This window comes from Mauremys reevesii, linkage group 13 (assembly GCF_016161935.1).
Source record: "Mauremys reevesii isolate NIE-2019 linkage group 13, ASM1616193v1, whole genome shotgun sequence".
NCBI classification, from domain to species: domain Eukaryota; kingdom Metazoa; phylum Chordata; order Testudines; family Geoemydidae; genus Mauremys; species Mauremys reevesii.
This window is the reverse complement of record NC_052635.1, coordinates 48,647,294-48,671,682: the sequence shown is the minus strand read 5'-3', so window position 1 is coordinate 48,671,682 and position 24,389 is coordinate 48,647,294. Positions and strand designations below refer to the sequence as shown.

Genomic DNA, 24,389 nt, shown 5'->3' with positions numbered 1-24,389 from the left:
CAGCCTGTCCTTGTAAGTCATGTGCCCCAGCCCCCAATCATTTTCATTGCCCTCCGCTGGCCTCTCTCCAATTTGTCCACATCCCTTCTGTACTCAGGGGACCAAAACTGGATGCAGTACTCCAGGTGTGGCCTCACCAGTGCCGAATAGAGGGGAATAATCACTTCCCTCGATCTGCTGGCAATGTTCCTACTAACTAACTTCTTGTTAACATCTGGAAATGCTAGCAGCCAGGGTGCAGTCTGTGTTACTGTGCCACGGCCTGTGCCCAGCATGCTGGGCAGCTAATGAGAAGCAGCTGGCTCCACCTCAACCCTCCGAATGCCCTTTAAACAACACAGATCTTGATTTTCAAATGTATGTGCGGCACTGCCTGTTTTGCATACGTGTGTGCATGAAAATCCAGGATTTTGCATCAGAATTTGCAGGCAGATGTTGTAGATCTATCCTGGGACACAAGAAGGATTTTGGACACGGCGTAAGCTGCTGCACTTGGAATCCAGTGCCATTGAAAGATCATCCTTACGGGCTCCCCACAGACCAGTCTGGGGGAAATTTGGCACTTGAAATTTATATAAGATGATTTTTAAATCAAGGAAATTAGCAGGGTCTTCTTTCTGTCAACCCAAAAGGGGCTTATCATAAAGAAGACAACACGAACTGGAGAATGTGTGCTGTGGTTATTTGTCATCTCTCCCACTTCCTGTGTGGTGCTGGTTCCATAAAGCAGCTAGGTGTTAAACTGCCTATAGATTTGCTCAGAGAAGCATGAGAGTGTAACCCATACTCAGAGCAGCTGCAGAGACCTTTACAATCATTTACAGTCCTTGAAATATGTATTTGCTAAAGCAGTAAAATACAACTAAATAAAGCAAGAGGAGAGAAAAGTGGATTGAAACTGCAATTTAGTGTGCAGATGAAACACAAATATGTCATGGGGAGTTAATGAAGAGGAAATCCAGCCCTTAGAACTTGCCTGACTATTTAAATATTTTAAATCTTATATTACATGAAGAAACAGTCTTTCTCCACAAGGTCATTTGTACTAAACCTTTAAAAACGTATGTATATACAAAGAAAAAAAAACGTAGTTGTCCAAAATTGTGCACAGCTATAACTCCTGAATTTACAAGAACAATGGGATGTTTTGTCTAGTAAAGTATCCCCCATTAAGATAGCTTTAAACTTGAAAAATACAAGAAAAATTGTACTATTAATTCCAAATCAGGAATAGAGGGATCTTGTAAAGATTGGATTTGGTCTCTAACTCAGTTCACCCTATGGAAGTCAGAGGGACCACAATTGTAGACATTAACCCATTTGCTTCATCATTAACTGGGAAAAAAAGTTGTTGCAGCTCCAATCCTCCATTGGGAGCTGGAGCTTGTTGTCTCTTCTGCACCTCCCTCACCAACCCAGGAAACATTAGGATTGGACGAATATGAAAGATGTCTCTCCTGTTTTGTAATCTGATTTAAAACTTCATCTTGATCAGTTACAAAGCGGAGCACAGTCAGAATGGTTCAACATATGCATTTATGAACTAAACTTTTTTGCTTCAATAAAGGTTTGGATATAGGCAAACAAAAGCCCTTTCTATTGATTTGGGTGGGTGAAACTTTAGCATTTTTTCTAGTAAAGTGAGCCAAGTGATGGGAGGGTTATCTCTTTCAGACTCTTCATTCAGGCCTAGTTCACAGATGCTGGAGGCACTGGACTTCTCCAAAGCCTCCAGCCTACAATATAAAGGAACACTACCGTGTATTATATTGTATTATATTGTTTGACAAAGATTTACTAATTTATGGCCAGATTTTATCTGCCTATGCTTATATTTTATCTATCAGCATGCATTAAAATAGCACCCAAAGACATCAGTCAGAACTGGCACCCCCGTGTACTGTGGCGCTTTTCATACATACAGGAAAAAACTCTCTTTGTCCCTGAAGAGTTTACAGTCCAAGACAAGTCACTGGAAGTGAGTGTGATGAACAAGAGGAGAGAAGTGGGAAGGAAGGCCAAGGCTAGTAATAAGCTCATATTGTTACATCGGTTCACTGGAGGTTTGAGCCTGTATCCATTGAAGTCAATGGGAGTGTTGTCCTTGACTTAATTGGATCAGGATTAGGCATTTTGTGGGTAACATGATTGTCTGAATTAGTTAGAAAGTTTTTTCCCCACAATCAATCAATAATATCAGCTCTTCTGAAGCACCCTTCAGCATGGTCATCGTTGACTGGCTGATTTCTGGACGATATCCCAGCAGAAGTGTGGATGAGGAGTCTGAAAGAAGAGAATGTGTTGGCCTTACGGATCAGTTCTATATGCAGTGAGCAACATGGAGGGAGCATGAAACCCTTTGTGGGAGGAGCAGAGCAATGGCTGCCCAAGTCTGAAAGGAAGAAATAATGGCGCTAGGAGGAGATGCTCGGTTACAATTTAATAAATTCCTTATCACAATCTGATGAACTCGTGACCCATCCCTTTGCCCCCATGCTCAGGCTGTGTGGCATTTAGGGTTCCGGCTAGTACGTCATATTGTGTAGCAGGGTTTGATGAAGAGCCAGCTTTCATTTTCTGCAAAGCCAAGCCCACTTGTTTCCATTTACTAGAACAGGAAGCTTAGAGGGCACAAGTACTCTTGCGACTGCAAGCTGCCCAGACCATGGAGATCCTGCACTTGGGTGAGTCCTCATTAGGCGTTTATTCATCACCTTCGTATTTCTTTCTCTTGTTGGCTGTGTTCCGTGCCAGGAGGGTGGGGAGTGTACCCCGCAACAGGCTGTGTGTTCCAGCAAGGTGAGGGCCTGACAGTGAAGCAGATCAGGCCAATGTTAAGTAGAATTCCCTAGGGCAGGGTTTCTCAAACTTCATTGCACCATGACCCCCTTCTGACAACAAAAATGGCGACATGACTCCAGGAGCGGGGACTGAGCTCACCCAAACCCTGCTGCCCAGGGGTGGAAAGGGTGTGGTGGTGGCAAAGCCCGAGCCCCACCACCCCAGGCAGAGGCGGGGGGAGGAGGGGCAAAGCCGAAACCCAAAGGCTGAAGCCCCGGGCGGTGGGGGGGACCTGTAACCTGAGCCCCACTGCCCAGGGCTGAAGCCATTGGGCTTCAGCTTTGGCCCCAGGAAGTTGGGCTTGGGCTTTGGCCCCAGGCCCCAGCAAGTCTAAGCCAGCCCTGGTGACCCCATTAAAACGGGGTCACCGCAACCCACTTTGGGTTCCCAACCCACCGTTTGAGAACCACTGCACTATGGGATGGAGTGTGGTACATTCCAGGGGGAATGGTATTACCTGTCTGAATGGCTGTAACTTGGGAGTGGAGTTTATTCTTAAAACCAGATTCAATCAGGGCCTCTCCTCTAATAGCCTCCTCTCTTATTACTGTTTGATTTGCATCCTGGCAGTGCCAATAATATGCCAGATACGTGGGGAGACACATCCTCTGCCCCAGATGTCGCCTAAAGAAGGATGCAAGATGATTTTGTGGTTAAGAAGATTTAGGTTCTGTTCCTGGCTCTACAACAGACTTGCTCTGAGACCTTAGGCAAGTTGCTTAATCTCGCTGAGCCTCAATTTTCCCACCTGGAAAATGGGGATAATACTTTCCTACTTCCAGTGGGGTTGAGACTAAATACATTAATGTTTGTGATGTGTTCAAGGCTCTATGGTAACAAAAACCCTACCCTACAGAGCTCTTAGCGCGTGATAGCAGGGTCTATGTGGCCAGTTAGTGCATGGCAAGCTAGTGTGCTGTAGATTTGCACCCTGACCTGCCATTCACTCTGGGTACATCTACATTTTGAGCTGGAGGGATGATTCTCAGCTCAAGGAGACATACCCACGCTAGCTCTGATCAAGCTCTCGCGCTAAAAATAGAGCATAGCTGCAGCGGCATGAGCAGCAGGAAGGGCTAGCTGCTCTGAATGTGATCCTCCTGAGACACTAGGTGCATACTCTGAGTAGCTAACCCCACGCCCTGCTTGTTCCACTGTGGCTACGCTCTATTTTTCATATGCTAGCTCGCTCTGAGCTAGTGTAGGCCTGACTCCTTGAGCTGGGAATTTACACCTCTGGCTCAAAGTGTAGACATACTCTAAGTCTCTTTGTAGACAAGACCCAAGACACAATTCCTTGCTCTGCTACAGACTTCCTGTGTGACCTTGGGCATGTCATACAGTCTCTGTGAAATGAGAATAATGGTACTTGCATACCTCATAGGGATGTTGTGAGGATAAATCACTTAACAGCTGAGACGTGCTCAGAGACTACGGCAATGGGGGCCATGGAAGATACTCGCATCTATGAAGAGCGTGCACGCACTGTCAGAGAAGTGATTGCTTTCTCGTTCATTCTCCCCGGCGCCTGAGACTCCTGTGTTATGATCCTGTAGTGTGACTCAAACAGATTCATTGAAGCAGAGCATCTGAAGGACTGTGTAGAATTCCATACCTCTGGCTTGAGAGGATGCAATGGCTCACTTTCCTAGTTTGGAACCTTTTTGTTAATTTTTTTTACTAAGGGCTTGTCTACACTAGACGGTGTTTGTAGTACAGCGATACCAGTTTAGCTATATCAGCAAACCCTCGTAGTGGTCATACAGCTTATATTGGCAAAAGCTATAAGCCAGTATATTGCCAGTATAGTTTGTATTTAGTCCCTGAACAAAATAAGCTATATCAGCAAAATAACTTTTTTGCTGGTATAACTGTGTCTGGAGCTGTTGCTAGCATAACAATGTCAGTTAGAGGTGTGATTTTTTTCACACCTCTAACAGACATAGCTATGTCATAAGAACGGCTGTACTGGGTCAGACCAAAGGTCCATCTAGCCTAGTATCCTGTCTACTAACAGTGGCCAGTGCCAGGTGCCCCAGAGGGAATGAACAGAACAGGGAATCACCAAGTGATCCATCCCCTATCGCCCATTCCCAGCTTGTGGCAAACAGAGGCTAGGGACACCGTCCCTGCCCATCCTGGCTAATAGCCATTGGTGGACCTGTCCTCCATGAATTTATCTAGTTCTTTTTTGAACCCTGCTATAGTCTTGGCCTTCACAACATCCTCTGGCAACAAGTTCCACAGGTTGACTGTGCATTGTGTGAAGACATATGTCCTTTTGTTTGTTTTAAACCTGCTGCCTATTAATTTCATTTGGTGACCTGTAGTTCCTGTGTTATGAGAAGGAGTAAATAACACTTCCTTATTTACTTTCTCTACACCAGTCATGATTTTATAGACCTCTTGTCACGGAGTTTGTGGGAGAAAAAGTCCTGCACCCCCGGCTTCCTGCGATTCACCATGACTCTCAGCAAGCCAAACAGAAGGTTTATTTAGATGACAGGAACACAGTCCCAAGCAGGGCTTGTAGGTACAGACAACAGGACCCCCTCAGGTCCATCTTGGAGGGCCAGGGAGGCCAGAGCCCTGTCTGGGCTCCCCTCCATGTTCCCAGCCAGCTCCAAACTGCAAACTCTCCAGCCCCTCCTCTGGCCTTTGTCTCTTTCCCAGGCCAGGAGGCACCTGATCTCTTTGTTCTCCAACACTTTCAACTGGCACCTTTGCAGAGGAGAGGCCCAGGCCATCAGTTGCCAGGAGACAGAGTGTCGGCCATTCTCTGTGCAGACAGCATCACACTGGCTCCCTAGGGCTCTGCAACAATCACACACCCCTAGACACTTGAGAAATGCATAGGGGAAACTGAGGCACCCACACAGCACTCAGAGAAAACATTAAGAACATTCCCACTTCATCACAGCTCTATCATATCACCTCTTAGTCATTTCTTGGCCAAGCTGAAAAGTCCCAATCTTATTAATCTCTCCTCATACGGAAGCCATTCCATACCCCTAATTCCAATTCTAATGCCTTTCTTGAGATGGGGCGACCACATCTGCACAGAGTATTCAAGGTGTGGGTGTTCCAGGGATTTATATAGAGGCAACATGATATTTTCTGTCCTATTATCTCTCCCTTTCCTCATGATTCCCAACATTCTGTTAGCCAGCAAAACTTTTAAGTGTAGACCAGCCCTAGGTACATGTCAGCTGTTCCTGGCTGCCACAGGCTAGGCTGGGACGAGACCCAAACTCTTAGCCCACCTAGAAGTGAATAAGTGTCCATGGGACACTGGCCATGCTGAGAGCATTTTAATAAGTATTTTGATACAGGTAAGAAAAGGAAGAAAACAAAACAAAAATCAAGTTAGGGGCTTAAATAAAATTTGGCCTGATTTTCAGAGGCACCGATCACCTACAACTCGTTTTGAAGCCAGTGGGAATGGCAAGTGCTCAGTTCCTCTGAGAATTAATTTAAGTGGCTAATTTTGGATGTAGGGAAAACCTTTAGGCAACCAGGTTTGAACATGTAGATCAATATGTAAAACAAAGGCAAACTGTGATTTTTATAATAGTTGTAAAATTTAAAAACACATTTTGAAGGCGACTGAGTGACCTCGGTCTCATTCTGCAGTTACCAAGGTGCTTTAAATGTCATAAGTCTCTTTCAAATCAATTCATAGCAACTCAGAGAAATAACAGTCACCTTTCTGTAACTCCTCGGACAGCTCAGCCAAAGGACTCGGGGACGAGGCGTGTGTCACGCAGAGATGGAGAAGGTGTGCTGGAACCTGCAAGTGCCAGTAGGTGCAAGAGGCATGTGAGTGGGCAGGCACAGAACTGACAAGGAATCCTCCCAAAGTGACCTGGGTTCCAGCCCCGGTGGAAGCAGCTTCTGTTGCTATAAGGAATTCTGAAGCGGATTTATTGGTGGCCTTTCCTGGATATAAGTCTGGGGAAGCAGGCTGCTAATAACCCTGATTCTCCCCTCTCATTTCTAGCTCTTTGTTGCCTATGGCTTCTGCAAAGAACAGCTGTGGCAGCTGGGTCCATAAGAGTCCAGTGTGGGGAAACAGCAATCCTACCATGTCCCACTGCTGCTGGAGGGATGCACAACTACTGGGCCATTGGCTGGTACAAGGTAACCATATTATTAACCGTCCTGGAAAGTCACTGCCATTCCGAGCCACAGCAAATTTCATTATAAGCTTCTCATGGCCACCAAACGAAGCACATGTCTCCCTGGGATTATTTCACAAGCCGTGAATTGTTGGGCAGATAGGAGAACAGACCCAGCGAGGGACTGTGGCAGTGCTTCTTTCTGTCTTATTCCTCCTGACTCTTGGAGGAGGTGATAGCTCCTCCATGCACGTTGTCTCAATTGGGCTGCACCTGTTTCATATGAAAGAAACATTCATTTGCACATGCAGCTTTGCTAGCTGGATGACCCACTACCTAATTTATACAAGCAAATGGGGCGTCACCCACTTTTACGGTCACAGTCAGCTGTGCATGCAAATGTTTGCACAAAAATGGAAGTCAGCATGTTTGGATCTAAGATCTCTGGCACCAGTCCATTGCTCATCCCCGTTCAACATCTGACATGCTAATGGCACTTCTGTTGGGGCACTGCAGGTAGCCAATGAGAGTCATGAAACGGGGCTGATTCGGAGACATGAGAACAGCACGCATGTGTATTCAGGGACCCAGAGGGAGTTCCTGATGGATGTGCAGCAATCCCTGGTCATTCCTGAAGTCCAGCCAGAGGACTCTGGTGCGTACCGCTGTTCCCTGTGGGCCAGAGTTGGGCATTTCAATCAGCAGGCAGACATTGTCCTGCAGGTATCAGGTGAGTTGGCAGCACAATATTAATAGGGCTGGAATCACAGCCAAACATCACAGGGATACAAAAGCTTTGAAAAAAGACGTGGCACAGAGCTTTTGGCTTCCTCCAGCAAAAGGCAATGGGCTAAAGAAACTAATGAGATTTGGAGTGATAACCCAGGTACAGGGGCATAAAGTAGGTTGTTCAGTTCATTGTAGTTCCCAAGCCTTTAACCTCAGTCCTGAGTAGGGGGCAGTATAGAGCTGTGCCTGCCCAGGAAGGACCTGTGATTTGGAGAGTCACCATTCCTCTCCTGCTCCCCCTCTTGCACCTGGGCGGGGGAAGTGAGCTGTGACACCTTTTGAGCCTGCAGTTTAGTTCCCCCCTCATGCCTGGCCAGGCCAGCCAGAATGCTGCCCACTTGCTCCCAGGGGAAGGGTGCTGCCTCTGCTCTGCACCTGCACCTGGACCCAAGAAAGTCACCCACAGGGTGTGAGGCCTTGCTCTCCTGCATAGCCACACAGGACCAGGGAACAGTCTTTTCCCTATGTTTGTGAAATCGAAGTGCTGCTAGATTCACCTCTCTGTGTGCGTTTCAATAAAGAAATGTTTGTTAAAATTATGGCGTTACTGACAGTAAGAAAAGCATTTTACAAAGGTTCAAAATTATTAACGTACAAAAGTGGAAAAAGGATGCAGGCTAGAGCTGGCGAGTTGTTGCCAAACGCAAGAAACCTGTGACTGTCTCCTAGTGCTGCAGGACTGTGCCCTCCCAGAGAAGGGCCTTTGGACTCCTTTGTGGGACTGTTTACCAAGTGGCCAAATGCAGCCCTGGTGTAAGTGTGTGCCACGTCATTGAAATCAGTGAGTCACATCTGCTCAGGGCTGAATTTGGCCCAGTGTCTTTGTTTGCTGCATTGCTAACTTGTGAAAGTGCCCTGGGACAGGGAAGAGAAATTGGATTTGGGTTCCAGGTTATGGAAATGATTGCCTAATTATTACCATCAGTCCCTGAATTCCTCTACCGTTTGTCATACAACGTACCTGACTGACAGTTTAGGCCTGTATAGGAACTTAGACAGATGTCACTTCCCCCAGGAGCTATATGCAGCCATGTCTGGGTTAGAAATCTGTACAACTGTCTAGTCACCAGTGGCACTGCACAACAAATATTTGATTCATCTGAAAATCCAGGCAGGGATTTAGGGAGCCAGACCGTGATTTCCTGCATTGGAATCTGGCCAAGAAACCAAGGCAAACACTCCCGCTCTTGAGAAAAGGGTCCAGGGACCTCTAGGGATGGAGCATGGGTTCTGAACTGCCTCAGAAGCTAGAGTATCGCCAGTCCCATTGCCTGCAGCACCTGGTTTCTCTTGGAGGTCTCCCATCTAAGCGTTGACCTGGCCTGGTCATGCTTAGCTCTGAGAGCTAACACCAGGCCTCAGTAGTGTGGCTTCGGGCTGTGAAGTCTCAGTACATTGAAACCTGATCACTGTGTGCTATTGCTGGGGTAGTTTGATATTTCAGATCAATAGCTGGGTGTATCCAGAGTGAGTTGTTATTTGCTGCAGTTCTCACCTCCCACGGCACCAGCCAGCTAGATGGAGCAATTAACTCAGTGGTGTTTTCAGTGTAACAACGATTAATAACAACAATGCAGGATAAACAACTGACTGTTTGGGATGAAAGCCATGAAGCTGCAAGGTGTGGAATACTGGAAATGCAATAGAAGAAGGTGGATCACTCAGTGCTGGCATCAGAATTGAGCCACAGCCGGGAAGAGTGGAGCAAACCTGTACTTAAAACCTGCTTCTTGCAAGGAGCCTTCCCACACAGATTTCCTCAGCAGCCTCCCACCCCGAATAGCTGCCTCTCTCCCTGAGCCTGACTGGAAGCACTCTGAGGAAGGGATCTTGTCTTTCTAGGTTTCATGTGAAGAGCCACATACTGGTTCAGAGGTATAGAAATAATGTCCAGTTCCAACCAATTCCCCCTGCATACCTTGCTCCTCGGGGCTCGGGGGAATAAGAACTATTGCCCGGCCAAAAAGCTGCAGCTTTCATACATCAGCCATTTCTGGGCCTGGAATCTCATCTCCTGCTCGTGCCTGGTGCATTTGTGTCCTGTGCAGGCTGATGGTGAGGACCTCCTGACATACTTCACCCCCCATTCTCTCACCCACCCTCCTGTTGGCCAGTTAATTGAGTGGGGAGGTTTTCTCTACTTGTCTGCCCTCAAATGCTCTGGGCCAGAGTCTGACCTGAGTCACACTTGTGTAAATCCAGAGTAACTCTATTTAAATCAGTTACTGTCCCAGTAATGGAAGCCATGGTCTGACCCACTAACTGGTACAGCTTGGAGACAGTCCATCAGCCTGAAATCACACCCAAGGAAAAGGAGGGTAAATTTGGTGACAATATATTTAATTTTTAATTTACTCATGAATAACAACCCACCAGATCCCCTCGCGGTAGTCAGAGGTGGGGCTGCAGATACCAGTTGTGGCAGTTTGTAACTTGAGTGTGGAAGCCCCATATAGAGCCCAGTTTTTTGAACCCCTTTCTCCCTCAGCGTGAAGTCTAGCTGTCAGTAGTAGGGGCTGGGGGAGGTCACTTTCTTTTGGTCTGACCTCAGCCCTGGGGTAGAGCTAGCACTGCCTGTACCTGGCCTTTTGTCTTCTCAGAGTGCTCAACTCGCCAGTCGGCCACATTACCCAGGGGGACTCTGCTGCTGGGTTCAGAGCAAGGGAGCAGCGTGAGCCCTAATTCCACCTGCTGCTGTGGGAAACCGGTTCCTGTCCTTGCTACGGTCCTGGGGCTGTTGGCTCTCAACTTGGGGAAAGGGCTGCTCAGCCTTGCCTTTGCTCTGGTGAGTCTCTGTGGAACCGGGAGGGTTTTACAGGGTCAACTGGCCTGGGAGTGAAGATGGGAGTTCAAGGCTGCAATTTGTGAGGGAGAGTTCTCATCTCACCCCCTCTCACCCTTCATGTCCCAGCCAAATGACATGAAGCCCCCTGGGAATGAGTCTCTAGTTGGTTGGGGCAAGAGGAGGATGCAAGGAGAGCTGCTTACTGATGCGATTTGAGAAAATAATAAACATGCTGCACTTGGAATCGACTCAGCCAGGCCCCTGTCCCTCATCATGTCTCTCCAGCAATGGTGCCTCCTGGGGCTGTGCAGGAAGAAGTGCCTCCTGGAGAGGGGTGGGAGAATGGCTATCCTGAATATCTCTGTGTGAGAATGTGTCTATCCCCTTTGTGTTACATTGCAGCCAAAGGTGGGTCAGACAGAGGACAAGCCTAGAGGAGAGAGAACAAGTGGGGAGGGAGTCCAGGGTGCTTTGGAATAATCTCGACTCCCACTCAGCAGTGAAACTTTTGCCCTCATTAATCCAGACTCCAAAACCCAGTGGGTTCCAACAGCACAGCCTCACCCAGCCTGCAGTACTCTGGGTAAGGGTGGGCTGAGGCAAGTCTCAGATGGAGGGCCCTGTTTTCCAAAAGTGTCCTTTAAAATATTGTAAATGCAAAACTATGTGAATAGCTGCTTGAATATGGACCCACAACATAAATGCAAAGGGGACTTGCATTTGCAAATTGGAGAATTAGGCTTCAGCCTCCAGATCTGCCTGTGCAAAGGCTCATTTATGTGCAAATAATCTGAGGGTGAGTGGAGGCCAGCTGAAAGTGTGTCCTTTAAGGCTGAAGCTGTAATTTCAGGAGCTAATAACCTTTCTGCTTTAATGATTCTCTCCAGGTGATTGTCGTCATTCTGAAAGGAAAGAGAAGGAAAAAAGTAGGAGAAAGCCTTTAAGGAAGAAATGAGAAGACGATGGAAAGAGAGAGATTTGCTTTTTTGACAGAGGACTTGGAACTTGCTTGCATGAACTAGGAGCAGCTGCATTTGCAGCTCGAACCTTTAGCACTGTAAGTAGAGTCAGAGCTTAAATGACTCCAGTAGCTTTGAATGACTTGAAGTCAGCTAACTTTGCCCATAGCCGCAAGTCTGCTTTTAGCATTTCCTTTTGAAAAACGCTGTGTCTGCCTTGAATGTCCCAACTCCAGGCTCAGGTCTTGGGGGATGTGTGGAACGTTTATATCCAGACACAAGACTCTCACTCCACTCTCTGCAGCCACTTTGAGGCAGGGAGTGAACATGATCAACAGAGAAGAAGCTGGTGAGATTGGAGAAAGAGAGGTGCCATCTGCTCTCTGTGGGACGTGGACTCCTGATGTTTTTCTCAGAGTTCTGTATATTGTTTTAAAATACAACCGCATACCATAACTGGTGAGACAAGGTGTGTGCATGTCTGAGTGCTGATTACTGCGTTCTCCCGCTGCAGTGGGACAGCAGCTGAGGAGGGACTCTGCTTTGGAGGTTACTCTAACCTGGCTTGCCTCTGGATTCTCTCAGTACTTTTCTTTCCTAGTATTTTAACGCCACTTTCTTTGTGCTGTTAGGTGAAGTTTGTGGATGCTCTGAACGTGTCACCTCTCCCCTCTGCCCCCAAATGGTCTCAGGGAGTAGAAGAAACACACCTAAAACTTGGGGACCTGCATGGTTGTCTGGGTACACCATGGGATGCTAGGCAGAGTCGCTATGCACGGCCCTGTCTGTCTAGGTTTGATGGCGCCCCCATTGCCATCCAGGTGTCTTCAGACCCCCCTGTTAGACGCATTTGTAGTAGGAAGCCTGTTCCTGGTAGAGTACAGTGTGCAAGACCTACACGTGTGGGCAGGGCTCAGATTGCCTCACAATTTACAAAAAGGAGAGAATATAAACCAGGAAACGACAGGTCTGTGAATCTAAATTCAGTTGTCAGTAAAACTCTGGAGACCCTAAGCAAGGGCGGGTGGAGGGAAGAGGTTGCAGAGACAGAAATTATTAGCGGAAACCAATTTGGTCCATGCCAGAGTGATCTCATCTCCCGGGGAAGAGGGTAAAGAGGCTCCTGATGAGGTGAATGTGGATAATGCTGGTTATCGAATGTCCTTCCATGTTGCCTTGACTCTTTCTTCATCCATTGACTTCAGTTGGAGCTTTGCTTCAGGGCTTCAAGATCTGGCCCTTATAAAATCGGCCTAACTTTGTAGTGTAGACAAACCCGTAGAGTTAGGCCACATAACCCGCACAAGTCAGTCTGGGAGCAGAAGCCAGGCATGTGAGCTGGGTATAGCAGGAACATAGTCAAATGAAGGTGATTGAAAGGAAAAGGCCCTGTAAATGGCACCAGGTCGTGGAGCAGATTGGTCACAGACACTATCCAGAAGATTTAAACTTGTCACAGGAGAGGCTAGGCAAGGGTTGGTGGGCATAGCAGGAATAAATAGGAAGTCATCCACTTGGACCAAAGGGTGACTTTGTGGACAATGAAAGGGACTCATGGGGTTATGTTGGCATTGCCATGAAGTGGTTGCTATTTGTTCAGTTGCAGCCCGAAAGACGAAGAGGATTGTATTCTGCACCAGAAGGAGAATTGTAAAGCAGACAAGACATGTTATAAAGCCCTGGCCAAGCCAGGGACAGGCCCCTTCTGGACTCCTGCATCCAGTTCTGGGCACATCACCACCCTAGGGAATCACAACTTCAGGAGAAGGGACAGAGAAGAGCTGCTGAACTGATCACATCTATGGAGAGCCTTGGTTCTGATCACAGGCTAGAGAGCCGACGTCTGTAGTCTGGAGTATAGAAGGCTCCAAGGCAGGGGTGGGCAAACTTTTTGGCCCAAGGGCCACATCTGGGTGGGGAAATTGTATGCAAGGCCATGAATGTAGGGCAGGGGTTGGGATGCCAGATGTGGGAAGGGGTGCAATGTGCAGGAGGAGGCTCAGGGCAAGGGGTTGGGGTGCAGGAGGGGGTGTGGAGTGCAGGAGGGGCTCAGGGCAGGGGATTGGAGTGCAGGAGGGGGTGTGGAGTGCAGGAGGGGCTCAGGGCAGGGGATTGGGGTGCAGCAGAAGGCTCAAGGCAGGGGGTTGGGGTGAGGGATGCAGGAGGAGTTCGGGGTCTGGGCTCCGGCCTGGCACCGCTTACCTCGAGTGGCTCCGGGGTGGCAGCAGCGCACAGCGGGGCTAAGGCAGGCTCCCTGCCTGCCCTGGCCCCGTGCTGCTCCCGGAAGTGGCCAGCATGACTGACAGTGGCTCCTGGGGTGGGGCAGGCAGGCGGCTCCGCCACGTGCTGCCCTTGCCTGCGGGTACCACTGCCGAAGCTCCCTTTGGCCGCGGTTCCCCATTCCTGGCCAATGGGAGCTGCGGGGAGCAGTACCTGCAGGTGAGGGCAGTGCACGGAGCCCTGTGCCCCTCCCCTCCCCCAGGGGCCGCAGGGACGTGGTGCCGGCTGCTTGCGGGAGTGGTGCGGGGCCAGGGCAGGCAGGGAGCCTGCCTCAGCCCCGCTGCGCCACAGGCCTGGCAATCCTGCGGGCCGGATTGAAAGCCCTGATCCAGCCCTCAGGCTGTAGTTTGCCCACCGCTCCAAGGGGTGGGGAGGAGAAGCTTTTATAGCATTTCAGCACCTCCGAAGGACTTAGGTGAGGATGGGGGACTCATGGAGACTCCTGTCATTGGGGATGAAAAAGAAATGATATTTGCATTAAAAATGCACAGAGGGCTTTTGCTGTCTCCAATCCTCAGCCCAGTGAGGCACTGATAGAATCTAACTGATTGGGCCTCCAGGGAAATGGGCAGTCGTACGCGTGCCCATGGCTTGTCAGTAAGCAAATGGGATCGGTCTCCTAATCTGTGCATAGCCCCGTGCAAATCAGCCTGATTCTTGGGGCTCCAGAAGAAGTCCCCCACAGGTGGCCTTGGTAAAGAACTTGGGAAGCTACTGCCTTCCTCTGAAGCCTGGAGCAAGGACTCGGCTGGGCTGAGAGGGTATATCCTGTGTGACCTGTTCTCTGTGGTCACCAGTGGCCCTGGGCATTGGTGGATCTCAGTCCCTCCGCTTTCCTCCTTACGTTTCTTTGCTTTGTCTTCCAAGGCAATTTCTAAACATGACAAGGTCCTGTTCAGATCCTTATTCTGTGTGGGCAGGGACAGATACCTGGAGCTGGCTCCTTAGAACATGGAATTAGGCTAAAATATGGGAGGTCCTTATAGCTGCTTCCTCCCACACTTGAACCAGCTCCACCTGGGTGTGACTTTAAATTGCAGCTGGCTCAGCTCTGGGCACTCAGACCCAGCTCTTGGCAGCACCATGAAGTCAGGGGGCCTCTTTCTTCTCCTGGGGCTCTTTACCTTCTGGACAGCACTACAGGGTGCTCCAACAAAAAGTGAGTACAGGCAGAGAAGGGATGAGGGCATGGAGGGGCGACCTGGCATGAAGGGGCAGGGGCAGTGAGTACTTGGAAATACCTGACACCTTAGTTGGTTTGTCTCATCAGTGGCCTGACGCAGGGACCAATAGAAACATCTCTGTTGTCAGAGCCACTGGCACAGGGATGGGACTGACCACAGCAAAGACAGGGTGAGGGGATGAGATTCCCTCGGAGCAGCAGACAGGATTACAGACCAGCTGGACTGGCCGCACACTGCAAGTTCCCGAGATGCTGAGTGACAGGCACTGAGGGCCAGGCATCCGAGGGCTCAGGCTGGCGGGCTCTGGACTGTTTGAGCTGGAGGCTTTTATTATCAATATAAGAATATGCAGGTGCCCAAACTCTGCACTACAGCATCAGCGAGGGGGAACAGGGTTGTCTGAGGTTGAGGAACCCAGGTACAGATGGGGAGAGAAGAGGGGAGGCTCTACCCATGGTACTTCACGTGGGTCTCCAAGCCCATCAGGAACAGCCTTTTATGGGCTGCTGGGTGCTCCTGATTGCTCAGGACACACAGACCTGCTTTCAACGTGCTCTCTCCTTGGTGGGGTTTGTTAACACAGAGCAAACCTTGGGGTGCTGCTGGCATTTCAGCAGCCAAACATTAACTTTGCAGGCTTGGAAAGCATCCCCATATGACAGCGCAGCCCTTAGTGACACTACTGAGCCAGCCCTGAAAAGCCTCTGGTCATTTGCTCAGATCTCTGAGAAAGGGTCTGTTTGGTTTGGAGCATTGTGTGCCGAGTGTAGCCAAAAGGGGCATTTGGAGAAAAAGCCAAAAACAATCTATGCTGCTGTTTGCCCAGTGGGGTGCTTTAAGCAAAACACTTGATTCCTTCTTGACTGATCAGCTGTGCCCATATTGCTGGGCCCTCAGTTAGCTCCCAAAGGGCAAGCGCTGAAACGTCTCCCTTGGCCCAGAGCATGTACTCAGGGAAGGAAGGTCACTTTCCTGTGGCTGAAGAAAATCAAAGGTGGGGATTGCAAAGTCCTGAGTGGTGGAAATGTCCATGCTGTCCATGCGCTGTGGAGAAATGCCCTGCATCTCTGTGAGCCTGCCACAGCTCCCAGTGGAGTCAGCTGGATCAGGTCCTCCATTGTTCAGCCACGTATTGCCATGTTCCATGTTGACCATCCTGTAGGTCCTTTTATCTAATTCAGCCCAAAGGCTCAAATGTGAGTGCCGGAGATCAGGCTCCTTCAGCCGTGTTTAGGCCCCTAAATAGACGTCCATGGAAGCTGTGGGTGCTCAGCACCTCTGATAATGAGGCCACTTATTTAGGTTCCTAAGTGTGAGCTTAGAGGCCTGGGTTTGGAAATGTGTGGCTTTCATTTCTCAAGCAGCTTGCTAAAAATCCATTCCAAGGCGTTTCTAAGGCTCCACATTATCTGCGTTATCACACAGTGTATAGCGATTTGCTGATGCCACAAACCCATTGGATGAGTTGGAGTTGTGTGCCTGTTTGTCTAACTGCACTGGAAGAAGGTGGTAACAGGAAGAAATCTTTAAATACATCAGAAGCAGGAAGCCTGCCAAACAGGCAGTGGGACAACTAGATGACAAAGTTGTTAAAGGAGCACTTGGGGAAGACAAGGCCATTGCAGAGAAGCTAAATTAATTCTTTGCATCTGTCTTCACTGCAGAGGATATGGGGGAGATTCCCACAACAGAGCTATTTTTTTCGGGGGGGGGGGAGGGGGGTGATAAATCTGAAGTACTGTCCCACACAGATGTGTCAATAGAAGAGGTCTTAGAACAAATTGACCATTTAAACAGTAATAAGTCACCAGGACCAGAGGGTATCACCCAAGAGTTCTGAAGGACTCAAATATGAAATTGCAGAACTACTAACTGTGGTATGTAACCTATCGCTGAAATCAGCCTTTGCACCAGATGACTGGAAGTTAGCTAATATAATACCGATTTTAAAAAAGAGCTCCAGAGGCGATCCTGACAATTACTGGCCAGTGACCCTAACTTCAATACCCGGCAAACTGGTAGAAGCTACATTAAAGAACAGACTTACCAGACACCTAGATAAACATGATTGGTTGGGGAAGAGTCAACACGGCTTTTGTAAAGGGAAGTCACATCAATCCATTAGAATTCTTTGAGGGTGTCAACAAGCATGTGGATAAGAGTGATCCAGTGGATATAGTGTACTTGGATTTTTAGAAAGCCTTCGACAAGGTTCCTCAACAAAGACTCTTAAGGAAACTAAGCAGTCATGGGATAAGAGGGAAGGTCTTCTTGTGGATCAGTAACTGGTTAAAAGATAGGAAACAAAAGGTAGGAATAAATGGTCAGTTTTCAGAATGGAGAGAGGTAAACAGTGGGGTCCCCCAAGGATCTGTCCTGGGTCCTGTACTGTTCAACATGTCTGTTAATGACCTGGAAAAGGGAGTTGAAGAGGCAAAATTTGCAGATGATACAAAATTATTCAAGATTGTTAAATCCAAAGACGACTGCACAGAGTTACAGGGGGATCTCGCAAAGAAGGGTGACTGGGCAACAAAATGGAAGATGAAGTTCAACACTGATAACTGCAAACTAATGCACATTGGAAAAAAATAATCTCCACTCTACATATCCAATGATGGGTCTACATTAGCTGTTACCACTCAAGAAAGATCTTGGAGTCACTGTGGAGAGTTCTCTGAAAACTTCAGTTCAATGTGCAGCCACGGTAACAAAAAAAAGCTAATGGAATGTTAGGAACTATTAGGAAAAGGATAGAAAATCAGACAGAAAATATTGCCACTGTATAGATCCCTGGTACGCCCACACCTTGACTACTTTGTGTAGTTCTTGTCACCCTATCTCAAAAAGTATACAGTGGAACTAGAAAAAGTTCAGAGAAGGTCAATAAAGATGCCCAAGGGTCTGGACCTGCTTCCATTGGATTAGGGCTGTTCATCTTAGAAAAGAAAAGATAAAGGGGGAATACAGGAACCCACAAGGGGAGAGGCAATTCTCGATTTAGTCCTGAGTGGAGCACAGGATCTGGTCCAATTGGTAACTGTAACAGGACTGCTTGGAAATAGTGACCATAATATAATAACCTTTAACATCCCTGTGGTGGGAAAAACACCTCAACAGCCCAACACTGTGGCATTTAATTTCAGAAAGGGGAACTATGCAAAAGTGAGGTTAGTTAAACAGAAATTAGGATGTGGAGTCAATGAGCATGGCACAGGGGCAGTGTGGAGCCTATAAACTGAGCCTGAATTCTGCAAAAAACTAGAAACTCTATTGCTGATTCAGGTGAATTCTGAAATGGAGGTTTTCACAGGATAGTACAGTCAGTGCAGCATTGCTTGTGTTCTTTATTTTGATATGAAATGTGCTTTTCCATTTTCAGTGTCCCATGGATTTTTGCATTGTCAGCCAGTAAGTGCTTTATAGAATTTGTTGCAGGAAGGTGGAGGTTTTGGCAGTTGCAAAGGGGACATTTGGGGTTATGGCAACAGAGACGGCATGTTTGATCACGCAAACTGCAGTGGACATGGAGGCCTGGGGGAAGAGCATCTCCTCTCTCCACCCCTCTCTCAGGCAGGTTTGGAGGGGAGTAGAGAAGCTTCACTTCCTCATTCCCCACCCCAGCCAGCAGCCCTTGACAAGCTGTCCCACTGCACTGCACAACAGTGCCTGCCACTATATCAAGTGATGCCGGCTAAGTGCATTAACCTGATGCTTCTGCTTAAATGATCGCCAATGAAGTTGATATGAAAGTTGGAATTTAGTGTATTGTCATTGGGACTAGGGGGAACCTACCTCAAGATTAATAGGGACAGTTCACATCGCTCAGCAGTATTGTTTCAAGCTCCCGGCAGACATGAGATTGAAGCTTTTGACATTTTAATCTGTGCCTATAGGAGGAGTGGGAAGGTGGTAGTGGAACAGCTTTTGGTGCCAGTTGGGAATGGGGGTAGGTGAACTACAAACGGATTAGATGCTTGGGCCTCTTTTAGTTTCCTTTGAAGCAGTTCAGCCACCTGCTAGGAAAGGTCTTCCTACCTTGTACAGAAGGCAGGAGGAGAAAAGATCCCCGACATCCAGGAAGTCTTGTTGGGCTGTAAGGATCTGATCCCCTTGTGCCAGCCAAGAAACAACCTGCCTCCATGAGCTCAGCTCATTGATGCCACAAGCACTGGACATCCTGAAGGAGACTCAAGCAAAGACCTGGGAGTTTGATGCTTGTTCTTCCTGGCTAATAAAAAGGGGCCACAAGTAACTGGTGCCTCTCCTGACTGAAACAGCTTTACTGAAGAAATCTTCCCTCCCTCCTTCAAACTCCCAAGAGTCCAGCCAACAATGAAGAAATCCATCAGGTCAGACTGAGAGACAGACAGAGCTTGAGCAATGGGCTCAGTCGCATCACTGACTGCACTTCTGGAAGGTGCTCAGATACCACAGGGATGGGTGCAGTATAAGAACCTGCATAGAATAGAATCAGGTACCAGATGTACAGCTACATAGGTAAGGGGCACTGCACTGCCCATAACCTATAGACAGGTTGCTGCAGTGTGAAGAAAGTGCGAAGGGTGGATTGGGAGCAGCCATATGTGACTGAGGCATATTTGGGTCTCTGACTCTCCTGTTTTCTCTCCCATTTTCAGGGATCCATGGCACAGCTTCTCCTCTCTCTGGTAATGAACCAGGGAAGCACATATCAGAAGAAGATGAGCCAAAGGAAAAACTTCTGTTGCGGGTAACACAACCGGTGTCTGGAGCAGAACCTGGATTTGATGAAATACCTGTGTCTGGCGGAGAAGATGATGATGATGGGAGGGCTGAAGACTCCAACATGAGGGCTTACAGATCGAACGGGGCTGATAACTTTAATGGGGGAGATTGGTCTGATGTGAGGAATGCTGACTTTCCTAGTGCTGATGACTTTGCTGGGGGAGATGGGTCTGATGTAAGGAATGCTGAGTTGGCTGGGGCTAATGACATTTCCAGCCAAGATGAGTCTGACGTGAGCAATAGTGACTTTGCCAGGGCTGATGACTTTGCCGGGGGAGATGACGACGCTGACCTGAGCGAGGATGACTTTGCCGGGGGAGATGACGACGCTGACCTGAGCGAGGATGACTTTGCCGGGGCTGGAGATGATGACGCTGACCTGAGCGAGGATGACTTTGCCGGAGGAGATGATGATGCTGACCTGAGCGAGGATGATTTTGCCGGAGAAGACGACACTGACCTGAGCGAGGATGACTTTGCCGGAGGAGACGATGATGCTGACCTGAGCGAGGATGATTTTGCCGGAGAAGACGACGCTGACCTGAGCGAGGATGACTTTGCCGGGGCTGGAGATGACGACACTGACCTGAGCGAGGATGACTTTGCCGGAGAAGACGACACTGACCTGAGCGAGGATGACTTTGCCGGGGCTGGAGATGACGACGCTGACCTGAGCGAGGATGACTTTGCCGGGGCTGGAGATGACGACGCTGACCTGAGCGAGGATGACTTTGCCGGGGCTGGAGATGACGACGCTGACCTGAGCGAGGATGACTTTGCCGGAGGAGACGAGGACGCTGACCTGAGCGAGGATGACTTTGCCGGGGCTGGAGATGACAACGCTGACCTGAGCGAGGATGACTTTGCCGGAGGAGATGAGGACGCTGACCTGAGCGAGGATGACTTTGCCGGGGCTGGAGATGATGACGCTGACCTGAGTGAGGATGACTTTGCCGGAGGAGACGATGATGCTGACCTGAGCGAGGATGACTTTGCCGGAGGAGATGAGGACGCTGACCTGAGCGAGGATGACTTTGCCGGGGCTGGAGATGACGACGCTGACCTGAGCGAGGATGACTTTGCCGGGGCTGGAGATGATGACGCTGACCTGAGCGAGGATGACTTTGCCGGAGGAGACGATGACGCTGACCTGAGCGAGGATGACTTTGCCGGGGCTGGAGATGACGACGCTGACCTGAGCGAGGATGACTTTGCCGGGGCTGGAGATGACGACGCTGACCTGAGCGAGGATGACTTTGCCGGAGGAGATGAGGACGCTGACCTGAGCGAGGATGACTTTGCCGGAGAAGACGACGCTGACCTGAGCGAGGATGACTTTGCCGGGGCTGGAGATGACGACGCTGACCTGAGCGAGGATGACTTTGCCGGCGCTGGAGATGACGACGCTGACCTGAGCGAGGATGACTTTGCCGGGGCTGGAGATGATGACGCTGACCTGAGTGAGGATGACTTTGCCGGAGGAGACGAGGACGCTGACCTGAGCGAGGATGACTTTGCCGGGGCTGGAGATGACGACGCTGACCTGAGCGAGGATGACTTTGCCGGGGCTGGAGATGACGACGCTGACCTGAGCGAGGATGACTTTGCCGGGGCTGGAGACGACGACGCTGACCTGAGCGAGGATGACTTTGCCGGAGGAGACGAGGACGCTGACCTGAGCGAGGATGACTTTGCCGGAGGAGACGAGGACGCTGACCTGAGCGAGGATGATTTTGCCGGAGGAGACGAGGACGCTGACCTGAGCGAGGATGACTTTGCCGGAGGAGACGAGGACGCTGACCTGAGCGAGGATGACTTTGCCGGCGCTGGAGATGATGACGCTGACCTGAGCGAGGATGACTTTGCCGGAGGAGACGATGATGCTGACCTGAGCGAGGATGACTTTGCCGGGGCTGGAGATGACGACGCTGACCTGAGCGAGGATGACTTTGCCGGGGCTGGAGATGACGACGCTGACCTGAGCGAGGATGACTTTGCCGGAGGAGACGAGGACGCTGACCTGAGCGAGGATGACTTTGCTGGAGCAGACGATGACGCTGACCTGAGTGAGGATGACTTTGCCGGAGGAGACGAGGACGCTGACCTGAGCGAGGATGACTTTGCCGGGGCTGGAGATGACGACGCTGACCTGAGTGAGGATGACTTTGCCGGAGGAGACGAGGACGCTGACCTGAGCGAGGATGACTTTGCCAGGGCTGGAGATGACAACGCTGACCTGAAGGACGGTGACTTTACCGGGGGAGATGATGATTCTTCCCTGCGGGATGGAGGCTCTGAAGGGGCTGAAGACTGTGATAAGTGAGGTGATAGTTCTGACCTCTGGCATGGTGGCTCTAAACAGCTGATGGTTTGGAAACCTTTTGAAATCAGACCAGCCTCCAAATACATTCCTGGCAACCAGAGCATCTCTTTTCTGTCTGACTTTTTCCAGCTGCCTTCTCTTTTACTAGTGATTGCCTGGGAACATGCTGCCTCATTGAATGACAAGGTTACTGCTAAGGGATCACTCTCTCTGGGTGAAGGAAATCAGCATTCAGGGATCTTTGCTCCCTGGCCTGAGTATGGTGCAAGGGGATGTTGGGGTTCTCTCTCTAGGCTCTTACTCTAGGCTCATCACCCTAGTGTCTGAGCACTTTGATTCAGCTTTCAGGTCATTTTTTCTTGAGATATATTTTCTTTCTTTTTAAATATTTCCTGATGGGTTAGACAGCCCCTGGCATTGGTTCTCCACTCCTAGCCGTGTCCAGGTTCAGGCCAGTTCTTCTCGGGTACCCGTCCCATCGCATGGTGCACCCAGAGCCATTCCCTCTGGACACCTTCAGGCTGGGCCTGGGGCCAGTATCTTCATCTGGGAGCTGGAATTCCGAGCTGAAGGAAAACTCTTTTACTCACAAATTCTCCTTCTGATGTGGCTCCCCCTGCCCCGAGGTCAGCCAGACCTTCTGGCTAAAAGTAATCATAGCCGTGGTTTGGACGGGCCTCTGCCGCTCCGTTCTCCTGGGGACAGTGTCGACTTGAGGTAACGTGGTGGAAACCATACGTATGACTCAGCTGTGCACATCAAAACTGAGCTCCCCATTCCTGGAAGGCTCCTGAGAAAGGACTGTGGAGTTCACACCTGGCACCTGAATCCAGGCTTAACAGTGTGTGAATAAGTCAGGTCTTTACTAAACATGCAGAAAGAGAGCCAGGATGGCCTCGTGGATGAAACCCAGGATTGGGTCTGGGTCTATTCCCTCTGTGCTCTGCCATGTGTAACTGTTTGGCTTGGGGAAGACATTGTATATCGGTGTGTCGCTTTCCCCAGGTGTGGAATGGAATGGGGGGACCTACCTCATGGGGACTGTGAGGACTCACCAGGTCAGGCCGGTACAGCACTTAGTAAATGTGTAACTGTAACTATTAGAATGTAGGGGAAGAAATTGTGTGTAGAGCTGTAGGGGCTGATTCTCCATGTCACCAGCCCAGTGCTGGGCGCAGTCGTAGGCTGCCTGATTTCCATGAACAAGTGTTGAGGACACACCTTCAAGCTGTGTATTTGGCCTACTGGGTGTTCAAACGGCCACCCATGCAGGCTGATCCGCATGTTGCATGGACAAGCATCGTAATGGTGCCTGCAGATTAGAGACACAATTATGCTTTGTAAAAACCCTTCTTGTTTTCACTGTTCTCTTCCTTGGAGTAAAAAGTCCCCTCCCCGTAACACTGTTGTTAACGGAGCTGTGTGTTTCTCTCTGCTGCTTTGCTCCCGAGCCACCTTCCTGTCTGGTTGACGCAGCTTGTTCCCTGCCACGTGACGTGCACTGGGCGTTGGCTTGGTCTCGTTCTTTTAGAAATGAAAGCCTCTCTTCAATAAATGTGGATATTAAAAATAACCCCTGCCGAGATGTCGCTGTGAACTTCTGTCTGTGGTTTCATAAGTCTCTGTGTCCCTGGCCTGTGCTCTCCCCTTCCCCTGCCAAACAGGACAGGAGCTTCTCTTCTCTGTTGGGCCTAATTTCAGGGTACCATGAGATGCCCTTTCCGCTAGTCCCTCAGTTAGTGGCCAGGAACACAGACGGTGCCGATTCTGCACACGCTCAGCTGCTTAACATCAATGGGACTAGTCACGGGCCAAAAGCCAAGCACAGAGGTATTTGCAGGAGTGCGCCCAAAATTAGTCCCTGCAGTACAATTTCTAGTGGCAAATTTGATCTGCAGTCATATGACCCCTCACTCCTTCCCGTGCACAGTACGTTCTATCCCCAGAGCCCAGTCAGGGCACCCCCCTGACGCACAAAAGCCCAAAGGCCAGAGCAAAATGCCAGAGGAGGATGGGAAGATGGTGGTGTCAGGGTGTGAGTGTAGCTGGGAGCCACAGAACCTTCTCTCTCTGCCACTGGTTTAGTGGGGCCTGTCGCATCTGTCAGGAATTCCAATTGTTCTTTAGTGGTTTAAGTGCCCAAAACATGCTGAGTGTTCTGAGACCAGAAGCCATTGTGGGTCTCCGATACCCCGGGGAGCCTGCCTGCAGGACGCAGCCTTCCTGCAAGGGTTTCATTAAAACAGGCACACAAAGGCAGCCAAATAAAGACGGGAATGTTGGGAGATCCAGGGCTGCCCCAGACGCTGCTGCTTCACAAAGAGCCTCAGACAGAGCAGGCAG

The 24,389-nt window shown here is 49.5% G+C and overlaps 2 protein-coding genes across 2 annotated transcripts; both read left to right on the top strand.

Moving 5' to 3' along the window:
- Positions 1 to 2,594: 2,594 nt before the first annotated feature.
- Positions 2,595 to 8,200, top strand: LOC120380969 (CD83 antigen-like). The gene is made up of 3 exons (XM_039498922.1): positions 2,595 to 2,684; positions 6,842 to 6,981; positions 7,476 to 8,200. Exons 1-3 carry the CDS (start codon positions 2,666 to 2,668, stop codon positions 7,710 to 7,712), a joined length of 396 nt encoding a protein of 131 aa, XP_039354856.1. The 5' UTR covers positions 2,595 to 2,665; the 3' UTR covers positions 7,713 to 8,200.
- A 609-nt stretch (positions 8,201 to 8,809) lies between these two features.
- Positions 8,810 to 22,046, top strand: LOC120380184 (serine-aspartate repeat-containing protein I-like). Its single transcript, XM_039497669.1, has 3 exons — positions 8,810 to 10,533; positions 11,421 to 11,590; positions 19,597 to 22,046. The coding sequence occupies exon 3, from the start codon at positions 19,785 to 19,787 to the stop codon at positions 22,044 to 22,046; it is 2,262 nt and encodes a 753-aa protein (XP_039353603.1). The 5' UTR covers positions 8,810 to 10,533; positions 11,421 to 11,590; positions 19,597 to 19,784.
- Positions 22,047 to 24,389: the final 2,343 nt, after the last annotated feature.